The 14,321-nt window shown below is 43.8% G+C and overlaps 1 protein-coding gene across 1 annotated transcript; it reads left to right on the top strand.

Annotated features, from left to right (window-relative positions):
- Window positions 1–7,417: 7,417 nt before the first annotated feature.
- LOC142185106 (mid1-interacting protein 1-B-like) lies at window positions 7,418–14,102 on the top strand. The gene is made up of 2 exons (XM_075260360.1): window positions 7,418–7,539; window positions 12,764–14,102. Exon 2 carries the CDS (start codon window positions 12,775–12,777, stop codon window positions 13,234–13,236), a length of 462 nt encoding a protein of 153 aa, XP_075116461.1. The 5' UTR covers window positions 7,418–7,539; window positions 12,764–12,774; the 3' UTR covers window positions 13,237–14,102.
- The last annotated feature ends 219 nt before the right edge of the window (window positions 14,103–14,321 follow it).

A 14,321-nucleotide genomic window follows, 5' to 3' on the forward strand; every position in this document is an offset into this window, starting at 1 on the left:
AAAATCGAAACCGTGGAATGATGAATATGGTAAAGATCTGCGGTGAAGAAAAAGCCTCTGATAAGTGAAAGAAATTTCTGTCAGCGGGAGACGGCCATGTTTTTACAAGAAAAAACACATCATGGCACATTGATGGTCAGATGGGCCAAACTATGATGTGGCCGGCTTTAGACCACCAGTGTTGTAGAAAGGTAGAAGCGATTATTTATTGTCTCACGTGGGACACCGTACTGGGAACACTAACACAAAATGAGCTACATAACAAACACTAAGGCTCCGTTCCCACGGAGTAACGCGCCGCACATTCAGATACGTATCAGAGTGTGAGCGCTCAAAACGGATCCCATTCACTTCAATGGGTGCCGGCTTACGGGCGCTACACATTGAAATCAATGGGTTAAAAAGCCTTCCATTGATTTCAATGGGTTAAAAAGCCTTCCATTGATTTCAATGTGTAGCGCCCGTAAGCCGGCACACATTGAAGTCAATGGGATCTGTTTTGAGCGCTCACACTCTGACTCGTGTATACGTGTCTGAATGCGCGGCGCGTTACTCCGTGGGAACGGAGCCTAACACAATTCAGGGCCCATGTATTCTTCCGTTATCCTTTATTGATCATTTATCCCCTTTACATTCCTGTAGGATGAACCTTTGACTTGTTTTGGTGTTTGCCTTACTTTAGGCCACACGTTGCGAAATTATTATTTTTTTGCTAATTTTCTGAGCCAAAGTCAGAAGTCAGTTTAACAGAAGGGAGTTGTTCTTCTATATTCTGATAGAAAGTTGTTCTTCTATATTTTCCATTCCTTTTGTAGTCCCTCTCGGCTTGGCTTCGTCCTCATTGCATTGAAATTTGAAAATAAAAAACAAACAAAAAAACCCTGCATCTTTTCTGCAAAGTACGGCCACACGTGGCAAAATGCAGTGAGAAAAAAAGTCATAGCAGTGATACTTTTGTTTTTTCATGGCCTTTCATTTTTGACTCCCCCTATAGAAATCTATATGTATTTCCACAAAGGCCAAAAAAACACCGGGAATCGGGTAACACCCAATGGTGCAAGAGCTCATTGAAAAGGGAAAGTGACTTTTTGTTTAAATCACAACTTTTATATTACACACGTTTTTAAAGAATTTTTGGTGATTTTTTTTCATTTCCAAGTCATCTCTCTATTTAAAAAAAAATAAAATCCTAAAAATCTTGCATTTTCAACTTTTTGCCAAGAAGCCTATATGGCTTCATTGCAAAAGTTGGACCATAGACACAATGGTCTGGGGCAGACCCCACGAACTTGTAGGAGAGTGTGACCTCTGCGCAAGGAGTCGATAAGACTTTAAACCTCTTATTGGGACTGGTGGATTCTGTGTCTCACCTGCGTATACAGGTAGTCCTCGACTTACGACGTTGATCCGTTCCTATGCGTCGTCGTAAACTGGTTTTCGATGCAAGTCGGAAACATACGTAACTGTACCATGTACAGTACAGTCTTCCCCGCTGCACACTAAATCATGTACTGTACAGGGAGAGCTGGCAGCTTGCTGTTACGAGGGAGTTGACTTTTTCTCATAAGAATGCATTGACCAGTGTTGATTGGCCAGTGTACAGCATTCGGCCAATCAAAGCTGGGAGTCTGTGAGGAGGCGGAGTCTAAGATGGGACCACAATGGAGACTGCTGTGATCCAATCTTAGACTCCGCCTCCTCACAGACTCCCAGCGTTGATTGGCCGAATGCTGTACACTGGCCAATCAACGCTGGTCAATGCATTCCTATGAGAAAACGTAAGCTCCCTTGTAACAGCAAGCTACCAGCTCTCCCGACTAGCAAGGACGAGCCTGCTGCAGAACCAGCGTTGATTTGCCGAATGCTATAGCATTCGGCAAATCAACGCTAGTTCTGAATCAGATCTTTACTGCGAATAGCGATAGTATTCAAACGAGTACTCGATTGAATACTACTCGCTCATCTCTAGTCACAACCCGAGGACTACATGTACACGATCAGTTTGATGTAAGTGAGGTGACTGCTGCAAATAGATCACCTACAAAAAACTGCATATTATTTGACTTGGCGGTCAGATTTAGAACTGCAGGGCTTTCAAAACTATAGATGACAGCATATTTTTAAAAAATTTTGAAAAGTATTTGCAATATAAAACTTAATTAAAAAAAAAAAAAAGTCATTTTCTGGCGACACATTTCCTATAAGACCATTTTCCCTTACAATAAAAAACTAAAGCTACTCCACATGCGCCTATACTGGGGTGACAGATTTGGTTTTTTTTTAATGGAAAACTGGATGTCGGGGAAATCTATCAGTGATAGTGAGGTTGGGCCTTAATGCTATTGTATTATGTCTTTGCTCTTTGTAGGATCACATTCCTCCTTCTCTATAACACTAGCACATATAGTTTTTGTTCTTTTTTTTAAAAGTAGAAACCTAATTTTTGCAGTTAATAAATCCTGAGAAGATTCCTGCTTCTGAATGAGCCTTGTACCCCTGTCTTTTATTACCATAAGTTATTTTTCTTTATTCTCCGCCTCTGGCGACTATGAAAGCCAAGTGAGGTTTTGGGATTTCTTTCTTCTCCTTTATTAAATTTTCTTTCCTTTTTACGATTTACTGACATTATGTATCTTGTACTTTTATAACTGTTGTTATACTGAAAGGGAATACGCCGTGTTTACCCCGACGTGTGGTTATCTGGCACGTCACAATGTTATCAGTATTATATGCTGCTGTAATGTGAGATCATATTGTATGTGGGATAAGGTTGCAGAAGTTTGTCTTTCATGTACAATAAAGTTGTCTTTTCTCCTCAAATGGTGTTTTGTTTGTTTTTGTTTTTATCTTAGTATAAACCCCATGATCTTAGTATAGTTTTTATCTTAGTATAATCCCTATGATCTTAGTATAACCAACCCCCCCCCCCCCGGCCTCCACACTTGCTGGTGTATATGGGGCCTAACCCCACGTAATGATTGTATACCTACCACCAGATATCACACAGCACAATATAATAGCAAACACATTGCTCATGTGACAACTACATTGTTGTATAGTTATATATAGCTGCCACCATATTGGAATAAACTATGCCCCATTTACAAATACAGCAGCAGGCGTAGACCTTCACCATGTCTGATCCTTCCATCCCTCAGCGTCATCTGTCAGGGGAGATTCAGAAGTGTGATAAAAGTTTTGGTCTTTGTAGCTCATGTGTATAACCAGCAGGAGGCAGCAGAGTGTCACTGACAGGGCTCTCGCAGGGCACTTTGCTGCAGGTTGTGACCGCGATGTCTGTTACACCTGCCCGGCTATTACAGGGATCTTTGCATGTTTTTTTTTTTTTCACCCAGGATGGATAGGGTTTCCTTTTATCTTCACTATTCTTATTTGTATCATTATTTGCATGGTTTTTCGTTTAATAAAGTGTCGGAGCACTAATAGGATTTACAATTGTCATTGACTTCTTTCTTCCTTTTTTACACAGAATCATATAGGTCTCCAATCTTGTGCCTTTACCTCAGTACGCCTCTAATTTTATGGAGATTACGGAGCTTTTTTTTTTTCTTTCAGTGATTTGCAACGTGAGGCCTTAATCTAAAGCTTAGTTCACGCCTCAATGTCTGTCTGAAATCGGTGGTGAGAAGTCCTGTAGCGTTTTTTCTTCTGCAATGAAAGTTCATTCACTTTGGTGAGACTATGAAACGCTGCGTGTCCACAACACGTGGCCTCAGCCCATCTCCGATTAACAGTGGGGGCTCAGACAGATGAGAGACCAACAAATGATATGTCAAAAGCAAAGGGATCAACACTGTCTGATTTATTTTTTAGGTGATTTTAAAGACTTTTGTGTCCAAAAGCTGTTCACTGACTACTAAGCCTAACAATAGACAGGCACTTAACAATTCTGTAGTGGATTTCTTTGCAGCAATCACATCATTTTCATCACAGACAGGACTGCAATAGAAGACGACCTATCATTACATCACTAGTGACAATAGATGATGTCACGGCTTATCCCCTCCCCTTCCCTGCACTGAGCATGTCTAGAAAACTCTCCCATAGACCTTAGTGAGTCGGCTCCAGACTATTGCTGCCGATGGCCAGGACTAGGCTGTAAAGCAGATCACTAAATGCTGTTAACCGATCCGAGAAGCTCAGGCAAGATGGCCGCCCCCATAATAACATATAGACTAATAGAATAAAAAAATCTGCATTCAAAAAATAAACGTGACTTTGTGTTAGTACTTACTTTTTATTTTGTTTAATGTTCCCTCTCATTATCTATATAAAAAGAAAGAATCGCTCTTCTATCATCACTCTGTCTACCAAGCCTAATACTGTAATAGACTGACCATTCTAAATCCTATTAACAGACAAGGAGCAGTCTGGATACAGCGGACACTGTCTACTACACACTATGATGAATTGTACCTGGTCTGGGTAGACCCTGCAGCCCCACAACATGACACATTGCTTTTATAGTACAGCCTCAGCTTGTATACTGTCTGGATTTAATGTTTTACATAGGGTCTAGGTTTGTAGCAATTAAAAAAAATATATATATTTTGAAGGTTTTATCATCTTAAAGGGATTGTACAGGGAGTTACATTTCTTCTCAGGTGGTTTCTTCATGTTAGACCCAAGTGGTTCTGACTTACATGATCACAGAATGCTCCTGCCCCCAGGTTGTCCCAAATTGACCTGACAGGTTCCCATACGTATACCCGGCTGTTGTCTTAACTCCAATATAGCTGAATGGAGAGACCAAGCAGAAACGACCGGCCCTCCCTTCTGACCCCATTCTCAAGATACATACTGTATAAGGCTCTTTTAGGTTGGGTCATAGAGGGGTTCACACACCAACAATGTAGGTGCCAACCAGGTCATACCGGGTTCACAGTTCAGGCATAAAGGAATGGCACAGATCCATTGTATCATTTATTTAGCGTCATTTGTCTAATTACTATATTATCTATTACCACTCGTCAGTAGTTGTCAGGTTTTATCTGCATTATTTATTCCTGCCATATTTGGCCATAAATCACTAACCTCCCAGGTATCACAATGACACATTAGACTGCTGGATACACAGGTAAGAATAGGGGTGACAAAATGATCGGACATGCTGAAATCCAACTGCACAATCCATATTTTCTGGACAACTACCACCAGGGGCGCCCTCCTATACATGACATGGCAAGTCCAACCAAACTTGGCGGTTTTGGTTAATGTGTATGACCAGCTTAAGGCTCACATGTTGTACACAACCCTAGTTTTGGTCCAGGTGCTCTCCATTATTACAGATCCTTTCTATGGCCCCATACAGACATCCGCAGCTTTTACAGATCTGTGTGGTTGAAGGATCAGAACAACGAACAGGTAACGGTAATCTGAACGTGGCCTTACACAGATTGGATAAATATTTCTTGGTGACCCAGGTAAGTCCAGCGTTGTGTGCCTGATGGCGACTTGTGTGTCTGTGTGTCCTAGTGCGTGAGGTCACCAGTAATAAATTATTAGGAATGTACTGACATGTAATAAATATTATAGGACATGTCCGATAATAAAGCACAATGTCCAGGCCAAGCTGAAGTCATTACCCAGCAGTAAATGTGCTACAAGACCTCGCTGTGACCCCGTCAGTGCCTAGACCGGGGGTCAGCAACCCTCTGCACTCCAGCTGTGACACTACAACTCCCAGCATGGACATCTCCCATAAATGTGAATGCAGAATGCTGGGAGTTGTAGTCTCACAACAGCTGGAGTACTGAAGGTTGTTGACCCCTGGTATAACCCTTTATTTACTGCGGTCCCATGTGAAGAAATGAATCCATGTGAGAAGGCAGAGCCACGTTAACTATAGGGCAAACGTTGTATCCGCACTGAACCCTATGGCAGCTGAGGTGGGGTGGCGGGGGGATTAGGGAGACCTCTGCCAAACCCAGATTGATCAGGACTGTCCTACATTTTGTATGGCAGGAAGGTGTGATGAGCCGCAGAACATCTCCACATCCAGAACTTACCTAAGGTTTCATGGGAACTGGGATGGGCGAGTACAAGGCCCTATGGAACGAAACGCAGGTTTATCAGTCCTTCCAGGTAATCCAGACTGTCTCCACTTAGCAAATGGGCAAAAACTGAAACAGAACAAAAAAGATTTATTAAAACTAGAAAAGGAAAAGCGGAGAACTTTCCATCTCTCAGTTTTCTTCAGAGGCTCTTGCGGAAACCAAATTGTTTGTTATGCAAAATCAATGATGGGAGTCAACAATAGGAACAAACCCCACAATGTGCCCAAACGTCTGTGCATTAGAGATGTGTTAGGGAGCCTGCACACGGAGTTTACGCTCGCTTATTCTGACATGTAAACTCGTTCAGAGTGAGTGGCGTAAAAAACAGATCCCATTGACTTCAATGGGTGCCGTCATACGCTTGCTCCGCATTGAAATCAATGGAAGGCTTTTTTAAAAAAAATAATTTTTTTTTTATACCTATTGCATTGCTTTCAATGTGATACGCGCGTATGCTGGTACCCATTCAAGTCAATGGGAACCCATTGACTTCAAACAATGCCCCGAATTTTCATTAATGGAGGATAGAGAAATGAAGCTATTACATGGGTGTGGGCAAGGTTTGTGACCCAAAACCTTTCAATAGCAATGTTACCTGAGTGCAGAGGGAACTGGTGTACAGCACGGACACATTTTGTGGACATTGTTTATCGTTTTTACTGCTATCTGAATGGTAAGAGCCAAAAAATGTTATGAAACTATATAAAAAAAATTCTTTTCTGGCTCGAAAAGAAAAATGAACTTTGCAAACAGATGAAATACAGGAGTTTCGTTCTGTGTATACAGCTCTTATGTAGGCATAAACATCTCCATGGTAACAGACAACAAACACTGTGTAGTCTGTTACCACTGTGTTTAGGGGATTAACTGAGCTAGCCAGATCCCTGCAACCCGCCACAGAATCAGGGAGAAAGCTGCATGTTCTTGTACCGAAACAATGCAAAAATGGGAGTTCCTGCAGCACAGGACTGACCCTGACGTCAGGACATACGGACCGAGCTTCCCAGGTTTTGTGATAACAGATTTTACATCAAAGAACAGGGAACTTCAAGTTATGGCGCTGCCCTTATACAAAATATCGATGGAACGCCCAAGTGTGAATAAGTCCTAGGTTTGGTTTGCAGGAGCGGTTGCCAACCTTCTGCACTGACAGATAACAACATCCTGTTTTTAACCATTGCTCTGCCCACAGACAGTGTGACTCAGGCCTTGGGAGCCTCCTGTGGCAGTGAAGGGGTGCAGAGGAGATGAGGGTGTGTAATTCGGCCCTCCTGGCCAATAGCAGAGGATCAGCTAAGGAGCTAAGCTGCAGCAGGGTGACTTACTCCATAAATAGAGCGGCAGCAGCTGGAGGAGGGGGCAGTGCTTGCTTGGTTGCAGGTGCCAAGTTTTTAAGAAAGGACTTTGTCTTTGTGCTGCAGCTGCTGGAACCCAGACAGAGAGGAAGGATGATCATCTAATGGTAATCCACAGCAGCGCCATTGTGAGGGAGGGGTGTATTGTGTGAGGCAGGGGATGCACAGATGACAGTGACTTAGTATGACCCGGGGACTGGTAATCTCTGCCATCCTCTGGCGGCTACTTGGTCAGAACTTGTCCAATCATAGATCAGGGATTGTAGCGAGGGTTGCAAAGTTGTATTTTCTTATGGCTTTATAATGTATAGAATCTGTAAGAACCAAATGAGAAAACTTCTCTCTCTCTCAAGCAAGTTCTATTGTTTCACAAGGCTCTAGTAGACTGGTGGGGTGTCCAGTTATCCCGGCATGCTGGGAGTTGTAGTTTGCTTTTAGAAACCCAGTAGGTGTAAATGGCTTTGGCTCTAGAGGTTTAAAGTTATGGACTGGATTTATGTGGACTTAACTGAATGAAACCTAATGCAAAGCTTGTGCAGCGTACACATCACTTATATGTATGTTCTATGTGCTGTAATACCAGGAGTGGGGTGGAGGGCTTTGCTTTCCTTCCTCTCTTCTCACTTTTTTTGTCTTTCATCTCTTCCTCTCTGCAGGTTCCTCTCCCGCTCTTGGTACAGACACTAACTAGAATGCTGACATGTCAAACTGGTCTAAACCTGTGCTCGCCCCTCCCCTTCCCACTAGACTACAATGTGTATTAGGCATATGCCATGACTACTGGGGGGCTGCCTTGTTTTTGGGGGTTTTTTTCTTGCCCAGGGCTCCTCTGCTTCAGGCCTAATCTTATTTATGTGACCAGACATCTGTGAAATACTAACCGGTCTGTCTGGGGCTTTTTATGGTCTTCTGTGTGATGGCTGTTCTATCTGTTTGGTCTTTGCAGATCTTTCTCCAGTTCTTAAAGCCGCCGTGTGATGGCTGTGCAAAAAGTCTCAGGACTTCCCTTTGTGTGAATAAGGCCAAGGTTGGGGGGGGGGGGGGTAGTTGCGACTGGCAGAGGGGTGGCTGCGACTGGCAGGGAGTAGTTGCGACTGGGGGGGAGGGGGTGTAGCTGCGACTGGATGCCGCTGCAGTGCACCACCATGCAGTCGTCGCTCCACTCTGGATTAGGCCCAAATGAATGGGCCTAGTCAGGAGGAAGAAGTGTCGTCAGGCGGATGTTGCGAGGCGAATCGGCCTGATAGAATGAGCATGTCGCTTCTTTTTCCGGGAGGCAGAACAAACTGCTCCTGGAATAAAGAACTAACCGGATCCCATTGATTTCAATGGGAGCCGTCTTTTTGGTCAGGATTTTGAGGTGGATACGGCCTCAAAGTCCTGACCAAAAAAACCCCGTGTGAACTTGCCCTAAACGGGCTTGGCGCACAATACATAGAATGGGGCTTATGAGATTTTGGTGGGGTAGATGTACAATGCTTCATGACTATATTGGAGGCTTCTTACCTCTGATCTATTCTGTGTTGCTGTCGTCTCCGATGACTTAGATCCTGACTGATTTTATGTATGGGCAGGATCCAATGTAACACTTCCTGATGGCAGTAACGTACATGACATGTAATATAGAAATATTCCCAGACCGCAGAAGGGCGCTCTGTATTACTAACCAGGATTACCCTGTAATGGGCTGTGCCAAATACCAAAGCTGGGGATGACAAAAAGTCTCGGCCTTGTTTTGGATAGACTATACCTTGTGGGTAAGACTTTGGGTTTTCTGGCGTCTCCACTAACCCTGATACTTGATGATGTTTCTGCAGGTCATGGTGCTTATTGTGCAATGCATTCACCACATCAAGGAACGGCTCAGTCCTTTGCGGTTAACTAAGAAATCTCTTACAAGCAATGAAAGAAAAAAAAATATTAAACGGATCTGTTTTTAATGTCCATAAAATGTACCCATACATGTATAACACAAATCTCCTGGAGCCAAAATCTGCATCCCTGCCCCCCCCGCCACCTACCACGTCTTATCTGTTATACTGGCGTTGTCTTGTATGGTAGTGATGGCTACATCTGCTTCCCTATGGCTATGTCCAAGGACTTGTATGTATGGAGTCTGCCAAGCTGGCGACATGGACAACAGGACCTGTATTTGGTTCTATCTCTTAAACACTTAGTACATGCTGTACGTCACATAACTAGTTGTCTTTGCATAATTTGCAACAATTCTGATGCAGTTTTATTAGTAATTCATTCTTGCTTTGCTTAACACGGGCACAATAGTATGTAAGATGTAAACGATGCATTGCAAAGCACCAGGTGACCATGTCTGGGCCATGTATTCTACAGAGCGGTAGGCTAAACCTTCATTCAGCAGTCGGCCATCTTGTCTTATTGGGATAAAGCAGCTACCAGACTCTTCTGCCAGACAACAAGTTGGGTTTCGGCTGCCTGATCCTTTTATCTGCCCCAACATCTGCTGCCTGGAGAGCCCCATATACATTAGATTAGCGACTCGCAACGGGGGTGCCATGGAAACCCTCAGAGTGCTGCGTCACTCCAGAGGGGACGATGGCTGCATGTCTATCCGCCTCTATTATAAACCAGGTATATTTGACTAGAATGGTGGAGCAGGAAGCGTTCAGATTCCTGCCCCGCCATATTGGCATCTAGTGCTGTCTGTAGCACAGACCTGCTGTAGAAAAGGAGGGGTGGGTAAGTGTTGTTTGGTTCTTACTTGTATACTACAATATGGGGGGCCACTAAGGAAGCATGGTGACGGTAAAAGGTGACTTGTCCTCTGTGCTGGGTAGAAAATAAAGATGTAGGTTTGAGACTGTTCATACAGTCCAGTTTTGGTGAGTGAAACCTTCAACTATAAACTCAAAACTACATGAAAAACCGCATCAGAACTGCTGTCTTATCTCTTGGCCAAAAAATACTTGGTATGGGTTCCCTGAGGAGAAAAATTACTTTCTCCAGGGGTGTTTTGAGTCTGAAAAATGAGGAAGATGCAATAGAGCAAGGGTCCGCGGACCAGTACTGGGCCGTGGGGCATGATGCATTGGTCTGCGTAAAGGCGGCGAGGAGCCAGCAGCTGCTGTGGAGCCGGCGAGAGCCCGGGGTTGAGCCTCCACAACACTGACGCTTGGTTGTTGCTCATCGGGATAAGGTGAGCAAAGTGTGGGGTTGAGCTGAGACCCTCTGTATGTTCAGGATTCTAGTACTATGCAGGACATGCAGCGGGTCTTGGCTCCATCCTGCACTTGCCTATCAAACTTTGGGCAACTACATTACACGTCACTTGTCCCTATGACGTGTAATGTAGCTGTAGTGAAGTTAATAGCAGCATTAGGAGTGATATCTGTCATCAGTAGCCATCTTCATAACCTGCAGTTTCCGTCAGTTTGCACTTTCGCTTGTGTTTTCATATGTACATGATTCTAATCTACGTCCCCATCCACACCCCTTCTCGCCCCCACCGAGCCGTAGAAAAATTGTCTTGCTGAAACTAGTCCCTGGTGGAAAAAAGGTTGGGGACCACTGCATTAGAGGGTCAGACAAGCTTATTGAAATGGTTCAGCTAATGTATAAGGCGGCTTAAGGGTGAATTCACATGCGGCATATTCATTTGTAGAAACTTTTATTTGCATGTGGCTGTCTGAAAATACCATTCAGAAGGGTAGGATGGCTGCAATTTGCCATGTGTGACCATAACGGCAGCGTATAGCAGGTCTGGGGTATCCCAGTTGTCACCAGCAAGATAGATAGATATATATCTTATTTTATTTTATATATTTTTTTTATTTTTTTTTTTGAAGCTCCTGGCCATATATAGCTAAACCTTCAGAGATTTCTCATTGGCTCAGACGTCGTGTCCATGTTACAGTAACACTTCAATAGTAGAATCTGTAACTAACAAAACTTTTTGTTCTTGCAGTCAGGAAAGCGGAAGTCTTGTCAGTAGGAATCTATTGTCTAGAAGTTTGTGCTTTCTCTTGCTGAACGTGCACTTGGACTGTGAGAATAAGACGTTTGACAAGTTATTTTTCAGTCGAGTAGCTAAGAGTCACACATTGGGTTTACACTGCTCTCTTACTGAATAACTGCAGGTGATTTTGGTGTAAGGTGCAGGTTTCTACTCTGCCAGTTGCAAACAGGTGAAAAGCTTGTGGCTGAGGTCACATCTGCATCAAATGTCCTGCAAGTCCAAATTTATCATCTGGTGGTTAAAAAGAATGGACACCGTTATAATGAATGTGGTCCTTCAGCCGTCACACTTCTGACCCCTGTTAATGGCGGGTTTCTATTGTGTGAAGTGACTGGTACCACTATATGTGGAGAAGACTCTGCTCTAGAGATTGTGCCATATTGTATGTGTATGTCTGCCATATGTGTGAGATGTTGCAACGCTACAATACTCAGAATCTAGCAGGATAAAGTACCCTTCTGTTGAGTGCCCAGTGGCATGGCAGAGCTAACGGGCACAAAAGAATTGGCCAAATAATATCAATTCTGTTTAACCAAGACAAATTTGTCTTCTTTTTAAAGGGATCCTATCATTAGATTTTTTTTTTTTTTTTTTTTTTTTTTTTTTTTTTTTTCTAACGCTTAGGAATGGCATTAAAGACTATTCTTCTCCTACCTTTAGATGTCTTCTCTGCGCCGCTGTTTGGTAGATATTCCGTTTTCCATCTTTATGAAAATGAGTTCTCTCACAGCACTGGGGGCGGGCCCCAGCACTCAAACAGCACTGGGGGTGTCCCCAATGCTGCGAGAGAACTCTCCAGCGCTGCCTTCATCTTCAGCAACGTCCTCTTCACGCGTCTTCTTCTGGCGTAGGCTTCAGACTTCAAGGCCTCAGGCAAAGCCTACTGTGCATGCCCGCCGGCCACAGGAAAATGGCCACTTACACAGTATTTTAAGCGGCCATTTTCTGGTGGCAGGCATGTGCAGTCGGCTTTGCCCGAGGCCTAGAAGTCTGGAGCCTGTGCTGGAAGAAGACACGTGAAGAGGATGTTGCTGAAGATGTAGGTGGTGCTGGAGAGTTCTCTTGCACCATTGGGGACACCCTCAGTGCAGTGAGAGAACTCATTTGCATAAAGATGGAAAACGGAATATCTACCGAACTGCGGCGCAGAGAAGCCATCTAAAGGTAGGGGAATAACCTTTGTTAAGGCTATTCCTTCTTATTAGAGGGAAAAAAAGGGATTCTAATGATAGGATCCCTTTAAAGGTCCGGTTAAGGGGTTAAAAATTGCTACATCAATACCTAAATCTGCTGTCAGTATGGTCTCAGATCTGAATTGATTTTTTTTTTTTTTTTTTCAGAATACAACGCCATGGAAGTGTCAGAGTACAGTCCTCAGCGCCATTCCCTCCTGGATGCCATCCACCGTTTCAACACTGCCACAACCATCATGGATGAGACCATCATGGTTCCCAGCATGTTGCAGGACATCACCCCAGCCAAAGAAGAACAGGAAGAACCCACCAAATCCAAAGATCTACTTGGCAAAAACAATCTCTATGATTCCTATCTCCTTCTCAAGTCTCTAAGTAACGATATGAAATGGGGGGTGCAACACGAAAATGGAAAGAAAGAAGGTCCCTGCCCTGACAAAGAAGCCCCCGGGGAAGAGACTGGAGACCTTGTGGACCAATTTCAGCATCACTTGAGAGGGCTCCTGTCTGTCCTAACAAAGCTGACCAAAAAAGCCAACCTCCTAACCAATTGTTACAAGAAGGAGGTGGAAACTGGGAACTCTAATGCCAGGCCATTTTCTAGCAACCATTACTATTGAGAATGAAACTGCATTTGCTGTTTGTACCGGGTTATTATGGACTCTAGAATAGTCTAGGAGATTGCATTTTTGCATTGCCTTTGCACCTTTAGACTAATCCGAGCCTGCAGTTACTGACAGCCTAAAGTCTATCCCTAATATCTGCTCCAGCTGTGACATATGAATGTGGAAACCAGACACAGACAATAAGGGCATTACAGCGGGTTTCTGGTAAACCTGTCACCTTGCTCCTATCTTTCCACTTACTTCTGCAGTTAAGCAACTTTTTAGATTCTCCCCCCCTCCCCACATTGTGTCCTGACTGCCTTCTGCTTCCCCTCTCCCTCTAAAACTACATCAGGCAAAAGTTATTTTGCCTATTAACTGTGGCTGATGTCTGAATTGTATTTTGCTATTGAAAGATTTGAAGAAATGTTGCTTGTTAATGTGCAATTATTATTTTTTTTTTTTAAAGATTTGTGTCTACGCCTTGTTGAAATATCTTGTTCATCTCTTGTTCTACAGAGACTACAAGTTGGGTCTTGCTGAGTGATGCAAGGGCTGACTGTACTGCAAAGTGAGTTTGCCAAGCGGTGCGTGGGGTCAGCAGAGGGACAAAGGGTCATAGCAGTATAAAATCTTTGTGGTCATTGTGGGGGTGCACTAGATGCAACCATGTTTATTTGGAAGTCTACATTTTGGGTCTAAATCTTGCAATACTTGGTAGCAAGTCAAACATGAGCTCAACAAGCTGGCACTGGTTGGAGGTAAATTTGTCATCGGATGGATAAGGCTATCCCTGAGCTGACACATCCTAATGGGTAAGTCTGATCAGCGGATGGTGAGGATGCAAGTCTTTTGTATTATCACTGCAGAATAGCATGGCTACTAGCAACCAAGAGGATTGGAATAAGAGTGCAGCTAAGGGCTCGTTCATATCTGCGCCTGGCACTCTGTACTGCAGGTTTCCGTTTCCTGCATAAAACAGAGCAGGAGACAGAAACCTGCAGGAGTCTTTCTCGCCCATTCATTTGAATGGGTGATAAAGCTGTCCAACCGTGAGCGGCGGTGAGTGTTTTATGCTCTCCGCCGCAAAACCGGGTTTT

Source organism: Leptodactylus fuscus, chromosome 11, assembly GCF_031893055.1.
Source record: "Leptodactylus fuscus isolate aLepFus1 chromosome 11, aLepFus1.hap2, whole genome shotgun sequence".
In the NCBI taxonomy this organism is placed as follows: Eukaryota; Metazoa; Chordata; class Amphibia; order Anura; family Leptodactylidae; genus Leptodactylus; species Leptodactylus fuscus.

What these genes read in the sequence shown, in the direction of transcription:
- LOC142185106 (XM_075260360.1), top strand. Translation starts at nt 12,775, where the DNA reads ATGGAAGTGTCAGAGTACAGTCCTCAGCGCCATTCCCTCCTGGATGCC.